The sequence below is a fragment of the Anser anser genome, assembly GCF_964211835.1.
Source record: "Anser anser genome assembly, chromosome: 4".
NCBI lineage: Eukaryota > Metazoa > Chordata > Aves > Anseriformes > Anatidae > Anser > Anser anser.
In genome coordinates this window covers 65,162,154-65,190,102 of record NC_139724.1, presented here as the reverse complement: position 1 = coordinate 65,190,102, position 27,949 = coordinate 65,162,154, and the positions used below count along the sequence as shown (strand labels likewise).

Genomic DNA, 27,949 nt, shown 5'->3' with positions numbered 1-27,949 from the left:
TTCTGTTATTGAAAAGCTTTCATAAAAAGATGAAACACAGTGAGCAATTAAGATACAAAGTAAAACAACTTCCCTTTATTCAAATTAAGTTAGCATTTCCTGACCTTGGTCTTCATTGTACAAATAATCTTCTGTGCAAAATAGTTTATAAAATACTAAAAAAAAGATTTTATTGTAAAAAAAATAAAGTTTCTAGATATACAGTTACTTTGCACTATCACAAATACTGTCCAGTATTTAACATTTAATTTTAATATCACAATACTCAAGTCATGTAAACCCATGGTCCTACTGGTAAGAAAGCCACTATTCAAATTCAGGTTCAGCAGGGATTTGTTCAATGTTTCCCTCTTTTCATATGTACATCCTCATAAAACTCTGACAACCCACAGCTGAACTACACACATATCATGAAATTTGACATTAGGCCATCCTTTCTTCCATTATCAGATTGAAAGACAAAAAAGGCAAATTTTAGCAAATCCTGACAACAGAACAGCTACGCAGTGCAGCAACAGAAGAATAAAGATCCCCAAAACTAGATTTGAACTTTGCTGAGAAGCAATGTAAAGGCAGCCTACACTGAGTTCTGGGCATGTGTACCTAGCATGTGTATCTAGCAGTACCCAAACTAGCTGGCTTAAAAACTAGCTCAGACCTCTCTACACTGCAGTGTAATCACAACACAGACATATCTATTGATGAAATGCCTCTAAGTTTCGATTCAGTAACCTGAGCCCTCATTGCTCCAATTCACTTTCATTCTGCAAAGTCTTCATAGCTAAACCCCAAAGGGTCATGCTAGAGAAAAATGGTCCTTCAGTATTCTTGTATGCAGCAGATGATGTTCGACTGCCTAGTGGATCATTACAATGGCTGTCCAAACTAACCATTGAGGGACGAATCATGGAAATATTATCAGACTGTAAGGGTTCTTCTGCAGAAGATCCATCTACATCCGTATAAGCATATGGTGTTGGTGGCGTTTGCTGTGTCTGAGCTTTTGGGAGTTTAGCAGAATCCACATTCAGTTTTTGTTGGTTTGCTGAGTCATTGTGTTGAATCATTGATCGCAGCTTACAGTAAGAATCTGCAGAATTATCAAATTCAGTTGGATTTGCAGTTGGACGAATGGGAAATTTCACTGAAACTGGTAATAATGTAACAGACATTTCTTGGCTAAAAGTGTCCGAACTCTGAGATTTCTCAAGATCAGAAGTTTCCATCCCTTGAGCAAATTCGTCGATTGTGTTTGGACCTTCATCAGTGGCTTTACAATGCATTTTCTTGTGCCGCCGCAGAACAGCAGAGCGAGTGAAGCATTTGTTACAAGTTTCACAGGTATAGGGTTTTTCTCCTGTGTGAGTCCTCACATGTCTACGCAGGTCACCAGAGCCTGCAAAACATTTCCCTACAAGACAGAAGCGTTAATATCACTATTTTATACTTAACACAAGTGCATCAACATATTTTAATTGGAGAAAGTAACAAGGATGAGCTATGGTACACACCAGTTGTGGTACTTTGTTTATCTAGAATGGGTTCAAGCAAGTTTCTTCAATTTCTACAATTCAATTGCTTGTTTCTTCTCCTTGATCTGATTTTTGGATTTCCCAGTGCATTTGTTTTTGTCTCTAGAGACAGGGGTATCCATTAGTATTTGAAAGCTGTGAGTGCCCTCGATTTGTATCAACCGTTGTGGAGGAAAAAAAAGTAAAATAAAGATCAATCAAATTCCTCTGTCTGGTAAAACTGCACGCTGACAAGCTTCTAATTATATTCTTCCATTGAGAACTGCATCATAGAAAGTAATGATTTGTTCATTAGAGAGAAACTACTCTTATAGTGTTTTTTTGTTAGCGGTGAGCTAACATAACTGTAGCTAAGGAAGCTTTTTTGTTAACTCTGAGCTAACATATTGCAGCAGACCATTTTTTTTATATTCTATCCAGAGAATGTGTCAAAACTAACTTTTTATTGCTGTAAATATTAAAATATAACTAAATAGTTAGCTGTTTGCCCATTTTCAGAACCACAGGCTAAAATAAACTCAATTATCACATTGTAATGAAAAAAGTGACTGGGGCTGAACCAAGGCAAAGTGCAGAAGCGCAATAGAAAAAGAAAGCATTAATTTCCAGAATATGATTCAGACACCTCATGTTCTTTAGGAGAACAGAAATAATTTCATACCTCTTTGTGATTTTATCTCACTTTAGCTATGTTAAAGATCATGTTGTTCTGTACGGACAGATACCAACTAAAATGAATATCTGAAAGCCCAGTAAAATTGCAGTCTCAGTTTTGGGCATATTTTTCATTCTACTGCCTAGATATCTCCTCAAAAAAGCCATTAAACAGTAAGATTACAAATTACTGCAGAAGTACATGTGGAATTTTAGCTAACGTGAATGAAGGACTTAACACTTGATCAGACCGTCTTTGCTCATTTCTTGCTCTCAGTACAAGATGACCTGGCTAAAACTAAAAAATGATCAAAAGCCCACTACAAGACAAGATGAAAATAAATCTATTTTAATGGCAGTAAAGCAAATCTTTGTTTATACTTTCATATCCTGAGTGTCTGTATTTCCTCTCTCTGATGCAAGATCTAATAATTATAAATTTTGTTGTTGCCTCAAGACATTACAAATAAAACATACTGCAGTTGGATATTATCATATAATAAGTACCTTCCTCCAAAGCTGTTTCCTCAGAAAGTGGATGAAATTATACCAAAATAGCGCTTGGGGCAGAAAAGTAAGTACTATGCAGGATACTAAGTAATACATGAGATACAGATACACAATGAAATTTCTGAAAACTATGTTATACTAGGATGAATCACTGATCAAAGAGCAATTTGCAGACCACTTGGAAGCATAACCCATCTAGCAGAGTTTGAAAACGGATATTCTGTGGTATGAAGCATTGATCAAGTTTTTATTTTATTCCAGAGGTTGAAGCAAAGTAGTAAAACACTACTACCAACTCTATGGTCAAATGCAGCTCAATCTCAACAGTACCCAACTGGGAAAAAAAAAGGAAGAAAGAAAGGAAGAAGATTCCACTAACAGCCAAGTGATTCCAAACCTATCTTTCTAGCAGAAAATAAATAATGTTTTGAAGCAGCAAGTATCAGTGTTCCTATAGCAAACAGATACATATTGATTCCTTACTTCCTTTCTGTATTCTTCAATTGAAAATCACTTTTGAACTTACTTACAGTAGCTAAAACAGTTTAATCCACAAAAAGAGAAACTATGAAGGATGCAAAACAGAAAATTTTGTTAAAAACCTTCACAACCTTGTATATGAATTTAAAATTATTTTGGTTAATTGTTATTCTGCTGACATAGCCAATTTCCCTTATTTAAAAAGCAAAGACATGCCAAGACTATGCAGAATAAGTCTTACCACATGCTGAACAGCTGTATGGTCTTTCTCCTGTATGCCTAATTCGGTGCTTCACTAATTTTCGTTGCATGTTGAATGACTTCCCACATTCATCACAAGTGAATACTTTATCTGCTGTATGAGTCTTTTTGTGCTCCTTTAAATTACTGAAATTGCTGAATCCTAGAAAAATGTGACAGACACAGATTAAAATGACTCCTCACATTTCAGTTAAAACAAACAAACTTAGAGTCAGAAGCTTTGGTTCTTACATACCTCTACCACAGATATCACACAGATGAGGCTTTTCTCCAGAATGAATAATAATGTGACGCTGAACATCACCAGAAGCAGCAAATCTGTAACATAACATGGAAACACGATTACTGTCTTTATAAGACCCCTTATCCTCCTAATTGAATATCAGATGGAAACTAACTAACTATGAATGCCTGATGTTCTGAACAAAGATTAAAATCTAGAACATATATACCCAAATGTATGCATTCGTTAAAAGACAAAACAAAAAACAGCAAACATTTTGAAGCTGGTAATGTCTATTTAAATAGAAAAAAAAAAAATCTCTTCATTATTTTTTTTTCTTGAACATAGTTTAAGTACTAATGCCATTCCTAAATTAGTGTATTTTGTCACCTGTTAGCAGAAGGCAGAAATATTTAATACTTCACTTAAATCTGTCAAGTTTCCCATACTGCATAATTCTCACAAAATGGACAAAAATGTAAATGGTATGACCCAATAATGAAAGTAAAATTGAGATAAAGGTACAGAAAGACATGACTTATTGTACGTGATTCAGATTGTTCAAAATAAACGCAACAGTATAACCTTAACTAAAGATAACAATATAGAAAAAAATAGAAAACCACACACTATATTTGTGATGACGTTTATCTTATTGAGACTTGCAAGAAGATACTTGCAGACGTTTATATATGTTAATATTTAAACCCAATGTCTTCTTAACAAAATTCAGCAGCATGCTGCCTTAGGTCTCGTCCCTTAGTTTAGCATAATGATTTAAGAAAACATAAACAACTTTTAACGTGGTAACCTTACGAGGATGAGCAATTCTACTCACCTTTTCCCACAGATCTCACAAATGTATGGCTTTTCACCAGAATGTCGACGTAAATGTGTCTGGAGATTACCTGCCTGAAAGGGACAGTAATTAAAGCATTTAACTAGTCTGTTGTTGTACACAGATAAAAAGTCAATGATGGTAACTATGAGACTGGCTTTTTATTCTTAATTCTGAAGCAGTTAATACTACAAGGCATGTAGAAACTCAAGCAATAAAGAAAGACTACAATGTACTTCAACTACAAATTGCGTATGTATGTAATTATACATTGACAAGAACAGGAAAAAAAAAAAGCCTGGAATTAAACACTCAGGAAAAAAAGAAAGACCTATAGTTGAAAACAGGTCCAATTATAAATGAAAATGACACTATCTAGATTGCAGTCAAGAAGAAAACTTACTAGTGATATGGTTCATGTTAGTCTCATTTTCCCTGTCCTACAAACAATATACTGTTACATCAGGACGTCTGAATTCACCTACCAGAAGGTTAAAAAGAAAAGAAAAAGGGTAAACATTTTGCTATCCATAAAATACTCAGAGTTAAGTGCTCCAAAGCCATAAATATTTACTCATATCAGAAGATAATGGAACAGGAAGTACAGAAATCAACAAATAGGATTACTTGTAACTAATTTTCATTACACTTCTTTGTTTTCCCAATCCTGTAAAAATCATGCTAGCCTGCAGGCAAGCCAGGCAATAACAATTAGACAAAACCATCCTACTAATGGCATTTTTTTTTTAAAACCACTAGCGCTTCAGAATGGCTGATCCGTTCAGAATCCAGTTCTTAAAGCACAAGATACAGCCAGCCTGGACAGAAGAGCTACAGATGTTCCAGAAAAAAACAACCGTGCATACTTCCAGGGTCAGTTCTTAACACTTTTGTTCCCTCTGATGGATAACTGCTTAGTTTTATCTAAGTACATTGAAGGAATATTAGGTCCTTTCTATCAGAAAGAAAAATGGGGACACAAAGATTATCACACCCTCCTTAGTCATAGCAAGGCAACAAAAACAGGACCCTTCAGTAATTTCTTCTAACTCCTTTAGATATAAATTACCTTTAACGATCAATGGCTGTAATCACAGGTTATGATATACCAAAACTAAATTATTGCAGACAGACACAAAACAATATTAAATGAATCAGTCTGCATACAGAGAACTTTCTGTAACCCCCATAAGGTTTTTCAGATAGATGACTGAACCGCTGTCCTCTATGGCCAAACTTTACAGCACTGAAATTGGTTCAAAGAGAGGCATTGGGTACCTATTTCTGTGGGAGATGATGGACTGAACTGACTTCTCCATGGAGTAATTTTTTTGGAAAGACTTTGCTTTGCAAAGACTGAGGATTTTATGCAGAAGCGCATTTGAGAGCAACATACAAGAGACAGAACCTTTACCTCCATCCATGCCACAAAAGAAAATATAACAGATACATTTGTTATTCTGGAGAGAATGTGAATTTGAAGTGCAACAATTATTCTGAAATACCTCCCATACAGACATTTTTAGTCTAGAATAAAAGCATTCTACAGAAAGTAGCAAGCAGATTCATTTCTTTATTATAATCCTGTGTCACTTCTTCCTAATGAGGGCACAAGCTTGTTATTAACTGCTCTGAGATACACGAAGAGAAGAGAAGAGAAGAGAAGAGAAGAGAAGAGAAGAGAAGAGAAGAGGATTAGTAACTTGAATCCTTCCTAAGCTTGTAATGTTGCACACAGCCTTGGTTATAGCATAACATGCCAGACAAATAAAAAAACATAAAAGGTCTTTTGCAAGCATTTCAGTGAAAGAAAATAAATATTTAGAATAATCATCTTACTGACATTGGTTGCACACCACTTCTCACAAGTGCAGAGACCAGACAGAGATGCTAGACTTACTCTCTTTGCAACTGGCATGTGTTTAGAGAGGAGCTGATGCCTTTGAGCCCCCTGAAGAGGCTCTGCAGCAGAAGGCAGTTGGGAGATAAGGGATGACATCCTGGGTCAATGGCAAGAGGAGACCACAGAGCAACATGCTGTGTACTAGCAGGGGAAGATGCAGACTTTGAAGTACAAAAGAACCCTTTTTCTCCTAAAATCATTTACAGCTACTTGTTCCAGACTATGAGTTCCTGTTTCAGTTTTCTCTGCTTTCTTCATTTTCTCTTTCACGTTGCATCGAGTGGAACATCAGTAAAATTCAACAGGAGCTGACATACTTGGCATAACAACTGTGTTGTCTCCAAAGCACAGAACATGAAAGCTTAAATAAGAAGTGTTACTGCTTCTGTGCCCGCAGGCCAAGAAGTTTTAACACAACACAAGATCAGAGATGGTCTTTTCAGCAAAAAATAGGTAGCAATTATACTTGAATCTTACTTTCTGGTCTTGCTTATTTGCACAATTCAAAAGCAAGTAGCTCAGAAGTATGCAAGTTCCCATTTATGACGGGAGAAAGAAGTGCAATACACAAGCTGAATGCCATGGCTGACATTCTGGAAGGATATATATTGTACATCACCATGTATCTATCCATACCTTCAGACAAGTGAGGTAACAGGGAGGGGAGGGAAGCTGTTTGAGGGTGTTTAATTAAAAAAAAAAAACAACCACAGAAATTTATTTTTTTTTTTAAATTAAATAGGAGCAATGCAATGCATGCTGCACAAGGAGTCTGTCCTACCTGTCATACACCCTACATATGTAAAGCTTTTTTATTCCCTCTTCCCCCACAGTAAGGATCTAGAATACAGAACACCACTCCATTTGCCAAAAGTACTTTTAATGGAATTTGGAAATACCCACTTTTTTTCTTTTAATAACTAGTAGTTCAATCCATCAAAGTGAATTAAAAAGCTTTTTCTCTGGCTAACAAGCAGCCCCAGTTTTGCTCCGAATGGCTTGATAATCATGATGAAACAGTATTGCTCACTGGATGCAGTGTTATATCCCTGTTAGACTCCACTGGGGTGGAGAGTGCAACTGCATCAGATTCACGGGCCAAAAAAACCCTACCAGTGGATTACAAAAGTGGGGCAAGAGAAGCACAAGCACTGGGGAGTGAGTGGATGAAGACCCCATAGGTCTGATCCTTAAACCAGGACTAATAAGACCAAAATTTATTCAATGATAATTTATGCAATCTTAGCATTAAAATATGCACCTATCTACTGCCTCCCATACTTAGGTGTAAATATTCCAAACAAGCAAATAGAAAAGGAATAGAAATTTCGGAAACGCAAAACAACTAGGCACCAAAATTTTAGAAATGCAAATGAACTGCTGTACTCAGAACAGCAAGCACTGAAGGGCAAAATAAGAGGGCTAAAGTTTAGGCCCTGTATATAAATAGGGAACTCCATGAGAAATTTCTTAAAAATCCTGAGTTTTGTAACTTCAGATAGACCCTGCCATACTTATTTATAGAGAAAATGGAGCTCAATTATATTGATGCCATTTTTTTAACTGACTAAAAAATCTGCGTATTTTTTGCCATTTACAAAGATGGAACTACTGTGAATACAACGCATATAAAATTCTATTTTTTTTAAAACACTGATGAAAATTCAGAGCACATTCCTAAGTATAAGGCAATAGGACAGTGAGAATGAAAGTTCTCTTTTTTAAATCAGTTGTGACTCCATATGTCTAAACACTCATTTGATGACAAAATACGTAACAAACATCTACTGAGAGCAGACAGAATCAAACATACAAAACATGTAAAAGAAATCTAAAACATTAAATGTGTTATTTTCATATAAGCTGTTTTAATATTTTATCCCTAAAGTTAAGTCTGTCTGAGCAAAAAACTAACTAATCTACGGACATGAAACCAAGTTTATTTTTAGAATCAATACACAGATGCATTTCAATTTCAAGTGTAAGTACCATAATATAAAATATTCCCACCTGTGAGAAGTGTTTCCCACAAATGTTACATTCAAAAGGTTTTTCACCTAAAAGGAGAAGAAACAGAACATAGAACTTCTAATAGCTGCAAGAGAACACAAATCCTTTACATTGGTACACTTACTTTTACATTATATGTGTTAAAAGGAAGAACATCCCCAAAAGGACACTTACCCATATATTTAAGGGGAAATTTACGAGGGGAGTACAGCATTTACCATTGAGCTTTTAAGGCAAACTTGCTCAGAAACAGAATTTACTTTTCAAAATAAGTAGAAGAGTTTTGATATGAATGGGAGTGTTTTGTATTATTATTTTTTTAATTCATTTTTTTCCCCAGCTGAAAGGAATGCCATACCTGCTGGAACAGAACAGATGACAGGGTACTACTACAACAACAAAATTTACGGAGAGCACACCAGTCCTTCCACTTGTACACACAAAGGCCCTCTCTTAAAAAGAATACGTAATGCAGATAAGCTAATTTCTGTTTTCTCTACTCAAAAGGTATCATACATCCCTGATCAGCACATAGCCATTCACTCCCAGCAAACATATTTGCCTTCAAATTCTCAATCTGTGTAAGAGTATCAGAAAATTAACCCATGTATTTTGCTCTAAAATTCTGAATTTATACATCTAAAAATTATATTTTTGAATCTCCAAAACGTTAGCTTGGAGTAATGGTAGTAAAAAGCTAGTGCAGCCCACATTAGCACTTGAAAATAACTTGATGCTCAATCTAGAGTATGACAGTACTATTGCTGTCAGTCAGAGACAAAAATCTTCTAATTATTTTTTATCCTCTCGAGTATTTCATAAGTATTTCTTCCCTGCATAGTTTGTGGTTTTTACAGTTGATAAAAATCTCTACATGTATTCTGGAATTTTCAAAGAAAATAATAATGCTTAAGTAACATTGAATTCAATGACAGTCAGACTTCTATTGATATTTTCATGAGTCTAATTGTACTTTAAAAGCACCTCTGTAATCTGGCCCACAGATACAAGGAAGCTAAAGAATTAGTGTAAATCCCTGTGCTTTAGATGCAGATGTTTCCAGAGGGAAAAATAGATTTTACACTTTGTTTCATCTTTGTGATGACTCAAAATCTAAAGATTTTTATTTATTCATTTATTTTAATAATCATTCTCCTGGTTTTACAGAGCACCTCTTGGCCATAGCCTGATTTTCCAGCAGGTATTCTCTACACCAGCACTCTTCCTCCATCCTTGTTATGAGTACCATCTGCAATATCCAGGTGTTGATGTGACATTTTCCATCTCTGCTACCAAATGCAGGTGATACTGTTTCAGGATCAGGGACCAAATGCAATTACCTTAGATATTAAACCACCAAGTCAACATAGTTATATGGCTTCACAGACGGGCAGCACTCTTTGAGTTTATCTGACAACTTAGGACTAAATCTACTTTTTCTAAGTATTGATGAATGGAAAACTTCAATTTCAAGAAAGCTTTTATGCAATTAAAGTTAAAAATTAATAAGCCAATAAATCAACTCTAAAGAATACAGAGGCTGATTTCATTATGTCTATAAAATACTCAAAACACTAAAAGTTCTGGCACTGACAGCACAAATATACATGAAACCAACAGGAAGCCAGAACTGTGGCAACTGGGAAGGCTTCTGACAACCACAGAAGCATTGGGTAATTTGGAATGGAAGACAAAAAAACTATAGTGGTAACTTCTGCAGAAATTACCTACACCAAAAAGTTACTGTTGACACAAAGATTGTCAACTGAACAGAAATCCACCCTAAAATAACCGGAAAGGGAAGGATGAAACTCAAGACTCAAATTGCTCACAATGATTGTTGTAGGCTGCATACAGTCTCATTAAAACTGTACTCTCTGTTTCAAAGAATTAGGGTTTTTTTTTTAACCCCCCAAATACAAAAGATAAAATTAAGAAGTTTTGTTTGTAAAAAAACAATCCAATTAGTTTTTGGAGAACAGTTCTGCACCTGCGTAAAACTGCAAACAACCAAGTAGCCTACTGCAAGATGAATTCCAGCAGAAATACTAAATTACTCAGAGTACTGCAACATCCCTCGGGTTAACATGAGGCTAACTGCTTCCCAGGCTTAATTAGTAAGAGTGCGGCTAGGAAGCTGAAGATGATTCTCCTCTACGTGTCACTGGTGAGACCATACCTGGAGCGTTTGGAAGGGAAAGCTAACAGGAAATCATACTTCTGTCTATAATCATCTAATGGGAAGGCTGATGGAACCATATTCTTCCTGAAGCTACACAGTGATGGGACAAGGGGCAACAGACACGAGTTAGATCAGTAGATATAGGAAAAAACTTTTACCCTATGAGGACAGTGAAACACTCAAACTAGTTTCCTGGAGAGGCTGTGGACAATCTCTGTCCTTGTAGATATTACCAAACAACCCAAACTGATTTGACAACCCAAATCTCTGCTTTGAGCAGAAAGTTGGAAGAGATGACCTCCAGAGGTTCCTTTCAACCTAAATTATTCTATGATTCTATGACTGTCATTAAATTCCAAAAGGAAAACCTTATCCGAGATCAACACTGATCTTCTCAAATAACATTGTTGGATCAAAAGCAATAGAGAGTTTTTTCTGAACTACAATTATAACAACGCTTAAATGAATATCCAGGAGACTTTAGTTCTAAACCTTTAGACTGCTTTGTATTTTCTATCTTCTGTTGCATCCTTCTTGTTCAACACTGCAAGAAGAAATGATAAAGTGCACAGTAGTAGGAACAAAGCAGCAGTATATCAGCTCCAGAGGAGACAGGCATGAAGGCAGCAGTGTTCCTCAAGAACAGGACCCACAACAGGACCAAGAACAGGAATGAGGAGCAGGAGCCACTAATGCATGGAGTGCTGACAACTTGCTCACGCCAAGCTCAGAATGAAAACATTGAGGATCAACAGCATGTTACATGACAGTTAACCCCGCTCCTGTTTTTTTCAATCCTGACATTTTTTTTTTTTTAAATGAGATGTTTCCTGAAACTATTTTTAGAAGAATAATTGCTTTTTACTGGGTAGGTGTGAACTGTGTATTTGCTTCCTTTTTTTCCCAGACAGGTTCTGCCACAGAGGCCAATCTAATTAAAACAAATTACAATACTCAATCAAGTCAAAGTCAATCTTATAAGTAAATCTAATAATCTCTATTTAGAGATTCCTTTAAATGGTCATTAGCAATACAATTAAAACAGCTACACAGCTCAATACAATGCCTTGTGTTGAACACATGCTTGTGCTTCATGTAGACAATTCATCGATGCAACCATATGAACCTGTCAATTCTTTAGTAACCCTAGTGTTCAGGGACAGACAATTTCACACGTGCTTTCTTGACACCTAGGCCACTACAGCACTTATGTTGAAAAAGTTGTCATTTATGGGTTACAACATGGCTTGCCATTGTGAAAAAACCTTTTTAGTAACTTGCTTCCATTATCTGTTCACCGAAGCCAGATCTGAAGGACGTTCAGTATGCGCTGTAATACTTAAGTGCTTGCTTGCCCTCTTACTCAGTTCTAGAAAAGAAACGTTTTAAAATAAAATTGATCAGACGACAGTTTGTGATATTTAGCTGTGCTTTTTGAGGTGGAATATGGATAGAAATGGCTTTGAGGATATAGTTACATTAATACTTAACTAGCAGTGTACTTATTAATGATGCTGATGTGCCCTGTACCTTCAGCTACAGATCCTTCCTATACTAACATTCCACTCACTGCCCACTTCAATTTTTCAAGTATTCTTTTCACACTAGTTGGTATTTAAAAACAAAGTACTGTGACCCCAAAATAACAGGTAAGCAAACACACATGTTCAGTTATATTCTTTCAACAACTTCTCACCCTTCTTTGATGTGATTATTATTTATTAAACTTATGTTCTTAAGCTTTATCAGTTTAGCACATGTACAGAAGAATGTTAATGCTACATTAAGGGGCATTCAAGTTTAGAACTTTTGGAAAACTATGGGAAGAACATAGGGCATTAAAAACAGGATGGAATTCCTGAAAATAATATAAACACAGACTAGTACAGAGGACAGCAACAATAAAATCAAGTCTAGGACCACTTTTTTTACATGGTGTGTTGTGTGGAATGTAAAACAACATCCACTAGAGCTCAAGTGAAGTGGAAGCAGGTATAAATACAGGGAGGTCAAAAAAGAAGGAATGAGTAGCAACACAAATAACCTTGCCAAGTTAATGCAACCCTTTTCCTCTTTTTCCATTTCCTACATTAGTAAGCATTTGCTGGTCACACTGCATCTATAGAAACCAAAATTTTAAAACACTTGTAGCAGCAGTCCTAGTTTCTTTGCTATATGAGTTTACTACCCAGTTCACTCCTTTAACCTTTAAGTTACAATAAATACATGAGGTTCAAAGTTTACTTTATCTCTTCTAAAGTTATTTCAAATGGTTTACCAGACTCAGGATCATACAATAACTAAGTCTATCACTCAGGCAACAAACTCTTAAAAAAAGCAAGTAGTCTAATGGGCACCAGATTCATGAAATCCAGATTCCTTCCAGTGATTACGATGTCAAGGAAGTGCAAATTATAATAGATTTCTCCTACGTTTATTCTCTACCACAAACTCACATTTTACCAACTTCAGAGTTTCTCCCTCAGTTGAGACTTCTCTAGATGCTCTATCTTCTATCTGACCATCTATTTTCCTGAAATTTATAAGATATTAAAACATACCTGATGATGTCAGTTCAAATTCAAAAATACAAGGCAAAGAGATTATAAAGGTAAAAGACATGCAACTGTGTCACAGGAGACCAATTAAAACAATAGGATCAGTAATATGAACATACAGAAACAGTCAAATACAATGAGTGAAAACTTCAGGAATCAATGCAAACTATTCATATTTTCTGGAAAGATTTTTCTACTACTCACATGGATAAATAAATTCTTAATACTAAGGCTCAATTACCAAAAAAAATTAGTGTCTGTTAAGAGGGACATATTTACTATCAAAGGAGCAATACATGCATCATTTGGAAAATGATATTTATCAGATAAGACTAAGAGAGATGCATTTGTATATTTAACATAGGAAAAAAGAAGGGTAGAAGTATTCAACAGGTAAATCAGGAACAATGCCATCTCAAGAACTTGAAATCAATGGTGTTACTCGACTAAAGGTATTTTAAAAAATACCTTTAAAAAAAAAAACAAACCTAAAGTTGTAGAAATACAGAACACGATGGTTAAATTGAAAAAACAAATTAGTTAATTCAAAGTTAGACTGGGTCTTGTTTTTCACTAGAATAAAAAGATACTTAAATCTATGCTAGGTTTAAAAATGGTATCACTTGTAAGTATTGAAAACAAAGTAAATTTAATGCCATTCACTCTGCAGCCTACTTTTTTGCATCAGTCTCTACATAAAAATCATGAAAATTGTTCATACTAGGAGAAAAATATAAACTAATTAAGGAGTACATTCGACAGGTTAAAAAGAAATGACCACCAAGCTCTAATCACTTCTGGTTCACAATGAATATATGATGAGAGAGAACTGTGGTTTTCAAGAATACTTATAATGTTTTCTTCTATCCATTTCCACTTTTTGTTATCTGCCTTGGACTTCTGAACAATCTGACAAACTGACTAGAAATGCCTCTTCTAAGCGCACGTCAAAAATTAAATTTTCATTGAAATATCACACAATGCCCCTCGAAAGAGGGCTCTAAAAACTAAAACTATAAATAAAAGCTAAATAAAACTAAAGCGGATACAATAAGATAATCTCATTAATTCAAATATTTGGTCTGCAGACCAAGTTACCGATTACTGTACCTGTATGAGACCTTTTATGAAGTTCCAAATTGCTTGGGTGTTTGAAAGCCTTCCCACATAATTCACAAGTATATTGTCTCTGTGACTGAAGAGTCTGCGACTGGCCTTCTTGTTCCAAAGGCCCTTGAGATCTTTCAATTTCAACAGTTTGTTCAAAATTCTCAGAATTCACCAAGTCTTCAGCTTCTTTTTCTTCAGTAACTCTGACATTTGTCATGTCCACAGTACTTTCATTTACAGATTCATTCACTCTTGTTATTCTACTGTCATCACTTTTAGGCTCAGGAGGGTGCTCTGCAGATTTCTGAGATCTCAGAAAATTTAACTTTTTGAGGTGCACTGCCTTTTTCAGCCGCATCTGTTTGGTGGGCTGCAAAAGTGCACTTTCTGCATCTTGATCTGGAGCAGCTTCATTCAGGGACTGAACCAGAAAGTTTGACGGTAAATGATCAGAGGTGTCCAGAATACATTCAGAGTGACTGACAGCACAAGAATTATTCTCTGCTGTGTTTATTTCTGTAGATGTGTTGTAAGAAAAGGATTGTTCTGTCACCCTCTCCTGATTAGAGCAAGCGTTTTGCTTATAGAACTGTTTGCTGTAAAAGTTGCGTAGTTTATAATAGTAACTTGGTTGCTTAAATGGAAGCTCTGTGCAGTTGCCATCTAATGAGTCGTGTGACTGCTTCTGTACATCACCTGAAGGTGCATGAAGATTAACAGACTGCGATGCATGAGAATGGTGGTCAGCCAAGACTTTATTAGCTTGCGTGTCAGATGAGCATTCATGTAATAGGTTTGTTCCATAACTGTCACTGGCACAGCTAGTATCCGCACTCAAAGTGTTATGCAGAGAAAATACACTACTACAAGGCATGCTGGCTGTTTGCTCTACAGCTGTAGAAGATTTTAAAAAGGTGTGGCAAATATTCAACACGTTTTGCACTTGAAGACACTGTGCAATGTCCAACATAGCTTGTACATTGTCCTGACTAAGATCCAGATGAGAGGTGTACATGAAGTCCAAGATCTGGCCTATTCCACCTACATTTTTAATGTCCAAATGAAAGACATCATTCTTCTGGCCTGAAGAATTCTGAAAAAGGGTCCTGATAAAATAAGGCAAATATTCAAACACAAAAATAACTTACAAACACTTTTATGAAAATATATATATATACACACACATACACTTCAAACAGACTGCCTAAGAATCAAAAACTTACACTAGATGGTCTTACCTAGACTGCTGTGTTTTTGCAGATGAACTTCTCAAAACTGCCTGAACAAGTCTCATACTATTAGCCCTACACTATTACACTTAAAGTAGAAATCAGAGCAGAAGATCCTTTAAAAAATTTTGCCAATTTTTTTACTGTGTTGAAAACACACCTTATATTTGCAGTTCCTTATCCAATGTTATTTAAATATTAGGTGCAGTCATGCATTTGTGGACTGTTTGCAAAAGCTGATTGACCCGGAACAATGTTTCCCCTTCCATCATGGCAATTTGCTAGTAAAAAGGAGAAGGTGGACCTCAAAGTCAGCAAAATTACTCTTTTCTGACAACTGAGCTTGTCCATCAACCATTACCAGTGAACCTTATTAAAAACTGCTTGTTAGTTCTTTTTCAGCAAGTAGACAAGGATGGTAATAGTAAATAAGAGGATGGCATTATTTTCAATTCTTTTTGTCATATCATCCCACGAGTATTTTTTACTGGTACTGAATGAAAGCCAAGTAAAAGAAAAATGAAGAGAATAGGTACCTGAGCCTAAAACAGTAGCTCAACCAATCCCCACTGAATCATCATTGTATCCTTATAGTGTCTGAATTCGCAAGGCTTCTATTTGATGTAAAGTATTCTCAGCATCAGAGCTGTAGATCTTAATATGCATAACTAATTCTAGACTGACTTGGTACTCTGTCTCAGTCCAGAACTTCATGCTCTTCTATTAAAAACCTCAGTTTCTAACCTGATAATTCCACAGATGATACACACACACAAACTTACATGTATGTATGTGTGTGTGTATATATATGATGTATATGGGGTCAGGTCATTCCTATGTAGGTAGCCTGCTACACCAGGAAATACCGTGAACTTCAAGATTCCTCAGCTTGGGTTAACTCTCAAATCAGGTTTGTTGAAAGCTAGGCATAATACCAATAAGCACTGAAACTTCAGCAAATCAGAGCCTAGGCTTAAACTTCAGAAAAGCAGTTTCAGGTGCATCCCTGAAACTTGTCCTATCCTCATACTTACACGCTACTCTGAAGTAAGTATCTGCATCCAAATTTTTCATAAATCCAGTTCATATTATCTAAATTAAAACCAGAACTGTAATAAGTAGATTTGGGTTGAGAGTCTAACTGAATTAACCACTTATATCCTATTGATTTTGAGAAATATTTGAGTGCCTAGCTCTCTTTGACTACTTTAAAAATTTAGTCTTTGGGCACAATTCCACTTCATCATCAGGATTACAACACTACTGCAGAAAAAGCTGTCATCTTTTTTTCCCCTGTTCGTAATATATGAAATAATTTTCTTCTATAAGAATCAGTAGTCAAGGTTTTGAGATGTTTCAAGAAGCAAAGTCAAAAAAAGCCATATCTAACAGCTTACTCGTAAATAAGGTAAACACTAAGTTGGGTGACTCAGCATCCCTTGAAATTTTGGAGGTCAATGGGAGGGCCATAGGAAGAGGAAAGAAACCTGTGACATTGCTTCGTGAGCCACCTGTATAAGACACAGACATTGTGTCTCTGATAATGTGTTCTATGTAGAGGTTCAATAGTTACGTATCCACTCAAATTTTCAGACTCTACCAAACAGAAATGGATGATGTGAATTGTTTCATCCATTATATCCCTTATCTATCTCTGCTCGTGTTCAGTACTACGCTCCTTGTAAACAGTTATCTTTTTATACTGAAATACTGATTGCAGACCTCTGCCAAGAATCCATTATACGAGGCACTGTAAGCAAGTAATGAACAAGAAAATTCCAAACTCAGTGTAGTAGTTAATTATGTACACCCAGAAAATAAATTAGGATGGCCACAGTTTTTAATTCGATGTAATACATGATACAGATTTATCTCTGGACAAACAGTTTAACTTTTTATCTGTCCCTCTAATAGTTACATTGTCTAGAACTACCAGAAAAAAAAAATACCCTTCTCAGAGAAAACCTCAAATAACAGCATTTAGGTCACTTTTTTAATAGAAGAATTTTCTACCACATACCTGAAATATTGACTGAAAGCAGCTAATACATTTTTGTGTGCTTTGAAGCAGACACCTTTTACCACCAACATGCAGTCACAGAGAAGACCCTGAATGCGCTGTTCATGTAGCTGCTGGAGAAGATGACAACTATGGCTAGCAACAGTGTCCATGCTAGAAAATCACTTACATTACCTACAATGAAATAAAATGCTAAGATGAATTTTAAATATTAAACTTGCAAAATGAATTTAGAATACGAAGAACATTTTCACAACTCCTTTTAGCTCCCAAAGGAAACAGACTTTAAACAGTCTAGGCAGGTCTAAACTGGACAGTTTAAACTGCCACATGAGCTCTAAACACATTTGTCTGTTTAAAGATGAGTGATAGTATTGTTCACCAGTACAAATTAACAGTATATACACAAAATGTTGATTTTAATGAAATTTTGCTTATGATAAAAAGCTTCTGCAAAAACGTGCTAATGGTGCTGCCAATAAACTGAACTCTGTAACCACAGAAAGAGCAATTCACACAACTCTGAGAGTAAGTTTCTAAGGTAAAAACATACCAGACCTAAAAACCCAGTAGTATTTGTAGAGGATACCCACAGTTACTTCATCCTCTAACCTGAACAGGGGGAACTCTGTAGCAGCACTGTTTGTATCATACTCCCTGCTGCTGTAACTAGGCCCAATGCTCACAGATCTGATTCATGAGACAAGTTAGTATGGCAATTCTTTGATGTAATAAAATGTAAAGTCTCTTTAGAGTCACCTTTTTAACAGGTTGAAGAGAAAACAAGTAACATTATTCCCATACAATACATTTATACTGAATTCTACGCTTCCTTTTTTTGGAAGCAAGATAAAACTCCCACCCAACACACTTGTAAATATGGAAGGACACCTGCAGGACAGTCTTCTAATTAATAAATGAAGCAGAAAAACCGCATTGGTTTAAACTGGAGAAGTGGCTACCCTCATTCTCAATTCTGATGAGCTCCAGCATTTTAATTTACTGTTACACTATGCTTCCTTTTCTCCTGTCACATCAAAGCGGGTTAGCGTATTGGCCTTTTTTCCCCCTCCTATTTAACCATGTCTTTCAGCAGGCTTTAAAATAAATAAAGCAAACCCGCTTTCCAGCACACCGCCTCAGCTATGCACGTCCCCACCCCAGGGCACCCAGCGCCACCCGCCAGCTTTGAGGTGCAGCCTCCAGGCTCCCCTCAGCCCCGAGGGGAAGGAGCCGGCCCTGCCCTACTCTTACCGGCTCCGGCCGCCACCCAGCTCCATGCCAGCGCCGGCCCCGGCCTCTTCCGCCGCCGCTCTTTCCGCTTCCTCCCCGGCGGAGGCTCGGAGGAGCGGGGCGGAGGGAGCCGCGGGCCGCCCCCGGCGCAGGCGCGGAGCGGCCGGAGCGGGAGCGGGGCGGCGGGCGCAGGCACGTGCCGTTGCCCTGAGCGGGTTGACCTGGTGGCCCGGGGAGCCGCGGGGCTGGGGGCTGAGAGGGGAGCCCGGGGTGGGGGGGATCGGGAATCGTTGCCTGCCAAGCGATCGGTTCGGGGCTGGGAGGAAGGCCCGGGGTCGGGGAGAGAGCTGGTGGGAGAGATACGGTGGGGATATGGGGTGCTGCAGCCAGCCTGGGTTGGGAAAGGTGCTGGTGAAAGCCGAGCTGGGGGACTTAAAGGGAAGAGGTGAACTTCACGATGAATCGCCGGTGGTTGTAGTCAGAGCTTGTTGGTTTTTTTTTTGTTAAAGGTGGGCAGCAACGTTTGGCAGCCATAAAGTTTGCGGACAAACGAGAAGATCCGGGGAGTTACTGCTTTCGCAGTTACTGGTTTCGGGGTTGCTGGTTTCACTTGTGCTCGGGATACCAGACAAAATGAGTTTTTCCCGTTGAACGTTTTGCACGTTCAAAATCAGCCTGCTTTAGATGTTCAACGATTTTCAACCATCAGAACTCTTCTTTCGAGTTACAAAAACAAGGCCCTCCTTTTTGTCTTTCTAGGGCTGTGCCTGTGTGGGGAGGAGAAGGATCGTGCCCGTTTGAGAGGAGCTGCCGCCTGGTCACCAACATGGTAGTTTTCACGTGCAATGCCTGCGGAGAGTCTGTGAAGAAAGCACAAGTTGAAAAACATGTGAACATCTGCAGAAACTGCCAGTGCCTTTCTTGCATGGATTGTGGCAAGGATTTCTGGTAGGTAAATTCTGGGAAATAGCCTCCTTCACTCTGCAGTGGGTGTCACGAATTTAAAGTTTTTCTGTGGTGTGTTAGAATTAACTTTGACAATTTCTGGGTAATTCAAATTTATATTTAAAAGTGGGAACATTTATTTCAAACTTAATCATCCAAGTGTGAACAAGGGCTTTGGAGGTTTTCCTACACTAGCAGTAAGACGTGCAGCAAGGCTCCTTCCACTTGTCCAGAGTGGAAGCATGAGCAGCTTTTGGCATCTTTCCTGATGCTACCTAGACGTTGGCATAAGACCGACAAGAATCATGATTTATCTTGCTGGGATAGCCATTAGCAGTAGGTAAAGCAGGCATGGGTACTGAGAATACACACTCAGACCATTTCTACACACTGGATACTACTTCTAGGCATTGCTAGAAGTAGTACTGCTATGCTCATCATTACTTAAATGTTTATTGAAGTATTAAGTTAGACAGCTGAATATTAAAATTTAAATCCTTTGGGGGAAATTGCGGATTTCCAAGATACAGTATTGGAAAGTTGCCTAACAACCAAGTGACGTTAGAGTGTTTGCAGTAAGAAGCTGCTATTCTTAGGCATTGTGATCTGTGACCAAAGGACATTTAAACCACATTGTAAACAGAATTGCAGATTTATTTTTTTTGTTACTATTATTTCATCATTTGATTCACAGCTGTTTTTATTCTGCTACTGCAGAGAGAATGAAATGGTCAGTAACATCCAAAATGCTGAACTTATCACTTCTCATAAGCACTTCTGTCTCTTGTCGCTTAGAAGAAAGCAGTGCTACTATCTGCTTTCAAAATATGAATATATGAATTTGTCTAAGAAAATAAGATTATTCTCAAATAATGGTTTTATTTCCAGGTACTTACTTCACTGACAAAAGATTAAGATTTGTTTCAATTGTTCCTTTTTGGGGGCATTTACACATTGATTAGAGCTGCATTACTACATTAGTGTATCCATATTAAGGAATTATTTTTTTGCAAGCATTTTTACCCATTTTATTAATTTTAAAGTGTGTCAATGTGAGTCATAAAACAGATATTTGCTAGAAGCTTTGCGTATTACATGAACAAATGTGTGTAAGACTTACTAATAAATGATCTGAAGACTCAGATCTCATTTTGATGAGAGTCAAATTCCTGCTGAATGCTGTAGCATGACAAAACGTAAGCAGTCATATAAGCATGTACTTAACCATGTTGAGCTTTTCATGTATGAGCATTGACAGTATTGAGGCATAAATGATAGATACTACCTATTACTTCAGTTTCTTGATTACGTAAGTGTTGCATAGTTTGTAGGACTGAAACACTTTACAGAACTATAGTTAAAAATCTTCTTTGTTCAGGGGCGATGACTATAAAGACCATGTGAAGTGTGTAAGTGAAGACCAGAAATACGGTGGAAAAGATTTTGAAGCCAAAGCCAACAAAGGAGATGCTAAACAACAGGCGTGGATTCAGGTAAGGTTTATATTAAATACTGATATGATAAGTAACTGTTGATAATTTTTAATGACATTAGAGAAGCTCTACTGGATAAAACCAAAGATCTGTTTTTCTCAACATCTGCAACATTCTTTTGGCAATTCCTTGGCAGGTCTATTGCTCATGCAGGTAAGAAATACACCTTGTGTTTGTTTCGAATGTGTCTTCTACTAGTTTTTACAGTTCCACTCTATCCTTGTGAAATGAGGTTACAAGAACTACATAAACTCTTCAAGATATGGATGAACTGTAGACTCTGTCACAATGATGTTTGCTGTTTCCTTCTTTGTTCTTAATGACTTTTGTCCATTGTTTTGCCTTTTTTTTTGGTTGCTGCTGATCATTGTGCTGACATTTTCATGGAATTGGCAATTTCAACACCAAGATCTTACTTCTAAGCACCAGTGGTCAACTTAAAACCTGTCATTTTAGATGTGAAGATTGTTTTCCCTAAGCATGCTGTTTTACATGAGTTTGTGTTGAATTTAGTTCACCTTTTTACTACCTAGTCACTCATTCTCATAAGATTTTCCTGGAATTCTTCACAGTCCTCATCCTGAATAGCTTCATATCATCAGGAAAATTTTCCTGCCCTCTTCTCAGATCATTTGTAAATATGTTGAATAGCGGAGCACGTATCACAGGAGACGTCTCCTACAATTTCTGTCCTAATAACCTACCCGCTTACAGCTATTAGCTTCCTTTAATGGTTTTAAGAAGGAACTTCCAAACATGTTTTTAAAACACCATTAAATAAAGTCAGTTAGTTCATCTTTGTCCATGGATTTGTTGACTTCTGTCTCATATAGAAGACAATCCAACAAAGTACTAAGTACTACATTCATTCTGAAGGCATATGAAAAATACTGTTAAAGTCAACAGGTTAGTATCATTGTTGAGATGTAACATCATCAGAATTTCAAAGGCAGTATGATGTGAATGCTGTCGCTATGAAAAATATCAGTAGTAAGCACCTTCTGCACAGAAAAGAGAGGAATTATTGACCGGTCCATAAAACCTTTCAGTAAGCAGATTTTCATAAGTAGAGGAAGGCTCTCCGGTGTCCAGTGGCTGCATCTTTAAATAATGGTAAGCTCAGAGTACAGTGAGCTTTGTGCTGCAGCAAGCAGCGGTGCTGTTCAAGTAACTGCTCCAAGGCCCAAGCCTGGCCCTCTCTGTGCTGTTGTACTGGCACAGGTAGCATAGGAATATGCCTGAACTGCCTGTGGGGATTAATGATTGCTGAAGCTGCAACTGCTGCCAGAGGAAATGCATTTCAAACTGTGGCCTGCTTTTCACAGTTAACTCCAGAAATTAAAATTCTACAAAAAGCGATCAAGCAGTTAACAGTTCCTTTAATCAATGCAGGCCCTTTTCACAGGACTCCGTTGTATGATATAGTTAATTTACTTTAAAATGCTCTTATTATAGGTTGTAACTTTACAGCAGAAAGCATTGGTGAGCAGTCCTGCTTGCCTCTGCTTAGTGCGTAAGTATGAATATTTATACAGGTAACTGATGCTTATTTAATCTTATGATAAATCTAAAGGTTAGTGGTTTTTCTCATGCTTATTGAATGGTTTCAGCAGGCTGTACAGTCTGTGTGTGCTTTCTGTTCAGTGTGTTTCCAACGTGCATACCTTGCATGCATCATTTGATCGTTACGCTGCTTTGCTGATTTCATTCTGGTTTTCTTCGTTCAGAAAATTCATGAAGTTATGAAGAAGCCAAATGTCAACCCTAAAGTGCGGAACATTTTGGAGCAAATGCGTATCTTTGATAACATTCCAAGAAAAAAAGTAAAATTTCAGGTACGTTTTAAGAGATTTCTAGTAATCTGTGCAGTGAGCTTAAAAATAGACTTTCTTAGTGAGTGACACTCTTTTAACAAAGGTGATACAAATTGCTTTATTTGAGCATTGGGAAGTGGATGCTGTAATAGCCAAGTTTCAAATAGGATATGTTTGAAACATATTTCTTTTTTCATAAAAGGACTCTATGCAGTTTTCATTAGTTGTTAAGCCAGAGATTCACAAAGTTTGTCAGACTTGGAGATTAGGCTTGGATGGTTCCATGTATAGGCTTGTTCATTTTTCTAAAAACTTTTTTTAAAATTTTCGATTTCTATTGAATGTCCATGTTCTTAGACACATTTTAAGGAATTCTGATTTCTGTGACTCTGGTTTCTTTGAGATACTCTTTCTTTCAGAATTTTCCTGTTGCTCAGCATTCTGACTTAATCTCCCACAAAGGATGCTTCACTGAATTTTGCTTCACAGACATGGCAGATTCCAAATGTTTTATCAGTATGTTGTATCAGTAAAGAATTACAACTTAGCCTTTTTTTTTTCCCCTTCCACTGCCAAAAGGTTTAGCAGGACATTAACACAATCAGCACTGTTAAAAAGCTTGAGGATAGTCTTTAATATTAACCTCTTCTGGATTACTATTGGTGAGACAACTGAAAGGCATGGCATAGGCTTTAATATGTAGGTACGAAACAAAACAATTTAGCATGGAGTTCTAAGGTATGCATAGAAAGTAAACATCCAACCAGATCTTCATCACAAGAAATAATCAAATTCTTAAATTTAAAAAACCAAGAACTGAATATATGGTAATCGAGAAAAAAATGAGAGATGCACCTTTTAAAGTTATTGCTTGTCTGTTGTTTGTTTTTTTTTTCCTGCACAGAATTGGATGAAGAACAGTTTGAGAATTACTGACAGCACTTTGCAAGACCAGGTGTGGGATATTTTTTCTGAAGCAACCAGAGATGTAAGTTAAGTCAGATGTACAACATCAAACAACAGGAATGCAGTTAAAAATGTTTATCTGCATAGCTCTTAAGTTACAGGAGAGACAACTCTTACTACTTTTAGCAAACATATATTAAAAGACTACATGGACACTTCTTTGAGCTGCACATTGCCTATCACTTGCATTCTGGTAATATGACTAATTGCTAATAGCAGTTTCAGAAAGGTATCTTTGCCTGCTGACTAGTGTTTGCTAACTAGTATTTTAATGTAGGAAGTACCTAATGCTGTGTCTTGCCATATTCATGTTTTCTGGTGTTCGCATCAAGCTTGTGCCCTTAGAAATTCTGATACTACATTTTACATGCCTTGAGAATTGAGTATTTAAACGTGTATCAATCTAATAAATACACTATTTGCATAATACAACATATTTTGTAGAACATAGAAAAATAAAATTAAGTAGATCCAAAGATTTTTGTTGCAAGATAACACTTCTCCCGTGATGTTAAGACTGAATTCAGGATATTGGTGGTGTTCATGAATAATATACTGAATAAAAGTTGCATTATCAAAAAAGGCATGTAAAAATTGTAATAATCTGTCTTTCAACAAAAGGTGTCAGGCAAAAAAGAACATGACAAACCACAACAGAAGGAAGAAGTCCAGTCTGCAGAAAGTGGGGAAAAAACAGTGGCAAAAGAAAATGGAGTTACAGATGATAAAACTGAGCGGAAAAAGAATAAGAGAGAACGAAAAGAAGAGAGACAAAAGAACAACAAGAAGGAGAAAAAAGAATTGAAATTGGAAAACCAGCCTGCAAGCTCAGAAACAAAAAAGAATAAAAAGTCTAAAAAAGGAAAGGAGAGCTTGGAGAATGAATTGGAAATAAATGGAAATGGCCATCAGAATGAAATAGAAGAGGAAACAAATAGAAAGAAACGCAAACATAAACATGCAGAAGGTATCCATCCTACTTAATATATTATTGTGTTAAAGAGACTTTTGTCAATGCCTTAAAGATCAATAATCTTCTTCGGTAGAATTTTTCAAGTAATTAATGCTACACATACAAAACTTGATTTATTTTAAAATGCTGGTTGCAGTCAGTCGTTTTACAAAATGTGAACATCTTAGCCAATCCAATCTTCTTTTATAAGAACAGAAACTGTCTTTAAAGAACTTCTCTTCTAGTTCTATCACCTTTTGTGAATGTTTATTTTCATTCAATTTTCACCTCTAGAGGAACCTCATATCACAAAAAAGAGAATGAAAACTGAAAGCATTTCAGAAGACATGGAAACAGAAAACACCAATGGCAATGAAGAAACTGTGGGAACAGATAAAGGTATTCTTAAAGGGGAAGTTCTAGCAGTTAAAAAACTGTTCTGCAGAAGACCTAGTGCAGAATATAAGTGCAGTGCTTCTGCAGCAACCCATGAAATAAGTTGTGCCTCAGTCATAGCATTCTGTTCCAGAGGAAGTAGTCTGTGCTACATTTTACACCTGAATGCTGAATTCTCTCATGTTACTTCTGTGCTAGCAACCTTTAGCTACGCTTACTTTCACTGAACGGTCAGGAATTTGGTGTATTTGTTTCACCATGTTAGGTTTCTTCCCTGCTGCCATGCACCTTAGCCAATATAGAGGAAAAATGATGGCAGTTTTGTCTCCCTTGTATTTGTGTATCTTTTACATCCCCATGTTTGCTCATTGAATCATAAATTTCAGGTTTATCTGTGTTTGACCTTAGCTTATGCTTAGGTAAGTCAATGCCCTTCATTACTGTTGGGGAATGCCCGTACTTGAACACACAGATCGTGTATTTGGAAGGTTACCAATTAACGGCCTCTGAAGTGGGTATTGTGTGAAAGTCTCTGTTTGTGCTGTAAGGGTGGGAAGATGGGATCTTCCCAACTGTTCCTGTGTTATGTAATGGTTACTGCTTTATAGCTGAAACCCAGAAGTTTGGTAAAAGCAACCCTGACCCGAGTTGTTCAAGTAGTATGTTGATTCTTCATGGCTATCCTATTAAAACCTTAAGAAACTGCACATACTGGCTTTATGCTTAAGATGCCCTGTTGTAGTAGGGTCAGTAAGGTAACAGTGAACTGTGATGGTAGCTGGAATGGTTCTAGAAGTAGTAGGTTGAAGGCTGGTTCCTACTAAAGAAGACTTGGAAATACCTTATTTTACTTACAGTGTTATGTAAATTACTTAATTATTCTCTAGGTAAATTCAACTGGAAAGGAACCATCAAAGCTGTTCTGAAACAGGCTCCAGATAATGAAATTTCAATTAAAAAACTACGAAAAAAGGTATAGTAGAACACCTTTTTTGTTCTTAAATCTAGTTTGGTCTTGAGATTTTTTTTAACTTGAAAAATATTTTTTTTTTTCATATATGCAAATATGTTTGACAGTACTTAACAGAATATCAATTGACAGAATGTCAGCTGGACATGTTCTTTAGAGCTTACTAGAATAGAGGGGAAATACAGTGCAGGAAATTCTGCAAAGGAACAATAACGTGATAGATTCCATGGTACTTCTAATACATTAATATCAATATATTTTTGTTCTAAGTGGATCATCTTTACTAACTGAAAACTCCTTCTCTTTCTTTGTGCAGGTTATAGCTCAGTATTACGCAGTAGCTGGTGAGCATCACAAATCAGAAGAGGATATTCTAGTCATATTTAATAAGAAAGTGAATAACAATCCCAAATTCAAAGTTTTAAAGGACAAAGTGAAGCTCCTGAAGTAAGAGTTTTCATACTTTCCATAACATTTGCATTTTAGACTTAGAGACTGAGTCAAATGCTCCTGACAAGTGTACAAACATCATGCATAGGTCTCAGTTTAAATGGTTTGTGTATATGATAGCAGAATTTAAGACTGGATTCCTCTTCTTTTTCTAAATTTATCACGAAAAATTTGGGAAGTACTGCATATCTCTTTTCAGATATTTTATTTTTTGATTTTTATGGAAAAGTATATTTTTTTTGTACAAGTTTTAAAAGGCATTGAAAATAGTTGTTGCCTGACTATATTGAAATTCTTCCAGTAATGGACATAATTTATAGGCATGGATGTTTTTCAGGACTTGGATTGTGTGACTTTTTATAGAAACTATTGTAAGAGCAAATTTTCATATTCAAAACCTCACTACGGAATACGTGTTTTGTTGTGGTACAGTTTGAAATGGTAGGACTGCTAGCCCCTATGTGCACTATAGCTTATATACACAGGCTTTCATCGCCAGTTAATTTTGTGTTGTAAAATGCATAATTACAGTGTCTGTCAAGTTTGTGTATATAATGTTGCACGTTCAGTGAAAATCTGAAGACTGTTACCTGTACATGCATAGCTACTTAATGTTTAAACGAGTAATGCAACCAACTTTGCTGTAAATGGTGTCACAAGACCTAAAATAAATGACTTTAAAACACCATCTTAAATAAAATAAATATTGCAGTTTACAATTAAACAAAGACTGTGCACGCAATCCATAAAGTATACATAATTTGTTATGTTGCAGTCACTGAAAGAATTTTAAAAGGCCAGAAATCTTAAAAGAGACAGAGTTACGTGGGGAAAGTTACTTGTTTATAGGGTTTATATGTTTATAAGTTTATAAACATATATAAATTTATAAGTTTATAGGGTTTTAATCATATGCAAAATACTTCCAGACAGGCAATATCCTTCCATGAAGTAATCTCTTAAGAACAGTAGTGGAAAGCTAGTGAAAATTTCTTGCAGTAGGTGGTAATGGTGTTCTGGAAAATTACGTAGTGACTTCAGGAAGCTATGCAGATGTACATTTATAAAATTCATAACTAAAATATCAGAATTTATAGAAATATTGAATATATTAAAAGCATGAAAACTTTTAACTGTCTGATACTTTGGGTCCAGTTTTTCTGAGTATATATTTGTCTTGTTTATAAGAAAACTTGAAATAAAAGTGCCTAATAAGTTTA

General features: G+C 36.5%; 2 protein-coding genes across 4 annotated transcripts; one reads left to right on the top strand and one right to left on the bottom strand.

Annotated features, from left to right (window-relative positions):
• Positions 1-53: 53 nt before the first annotated feature.
• ZBTB49 (zinc finger and BTB domain containing 49) lies at positions 54-18,902 on the bottom strand. 3 transcript variants are annotated; one of them, XM_083834115.1, is made up of 8 exons: positions 18,765-18,902; positions 17,511-17,684; positions 14,262-15,367; positions 8,412-8,458; positions 4,499-4,572; positions 3,673-3,755; positions 3,418-3,579; positions 54-1,411 (listed from the first exon to the last, which is right to left on the bottom strand). In XM_083834115.1, the coding sequence occupies exons 2-8, from the start codon at positions 17,660-17,662 to the stop codon at positions 741-743; spliced, it is 2,295 nt and encodes a 764-aa protein (XP_083690241.1). In that variant the 5' UTR covers positions 17,663-17,684; positions 18,765-18,902; the 3' UTR covers positions 54-740. The 3 variants fall into 3 exon arrangements, with proteins under 3 accessions (XP_083690241.1, XP_083690243.1, XP_083690242.1); XM_083834117.1 differs by lacking the exon at positions 18,765-18,902 and adding an exon at positions 18,402-18,677; XM_083834116.1 differs by lacking the exon at positions 18,765-18,902 and adding an exon at positions 18,270-18,399.
• LYAR (Ly1 antibody reactive) lies at positions 18,804-27,949 on the top strand. Its single transcript, XM_083834118.1, has 9 exons — positions 18,804-18,935; positions 19,503-19,691; positions 21,067-21,181; positions 22,909-23,016; positions 23,900-23,983; positions 24,583-24,928; positions 25,208-25,312; positions 26,197-26,282; positions 26,596-27,949. The coding sequence occupies exons 2-9, from the start codon at positions 19,570-19,572 to the stop codon at positions 26,728-26,730; spliced, it is 1,101 nt and encodes a 366-aa protein (XP_083690244.1). The 5' UTR covers positions 18,804-18,935; positions 19,503-19,569; the 3' UTR covers positions 26,731-27,949.

Coding starts and splice junctions, on each gene's coding strand:
- ZBTB49 (XM_083834115.1), bottom strand. CDS start 17,662: ATGGACACTGTTGCTAGCCATAGTTGTCATCTTCTCCAGCAGCTACAT. Junction 8,459..14,261: donor TCATAAAAGGTCTCATACAG/GTACAGTAATCG, acceptor TTCTCCTTTTAG/GTGAAAAACCTTTTGAATGT. Junction 1,412..3,417: donor ATACAGCTGTTCAGCATGTG/GTAAGACTTATT, acceptor TCTGTCTTGTAG/GGAAATGTTTTGCAGGCTCT.
- LYAR (XM_083834118.1), top strand. CDS start 19,570: ATGGTAGTTTTCACGTGCAATGCCTGCGGAGAGTCTGTGAAGAAAGCA. Junction 24,929..25,207: donor CAAACATAAACATGCAGAAG/GTATCCATCCTA, acceptor TTTCACCTCTAG/AGGAACCTCATATCACAAAA. Junction 25,313..26,196: donor AACTGTGGGAACAGATAAAG/GTATTCTTAAAG, acceptor ATTATTCTCTAG/GTAAATTCAACTGGAAAGGA.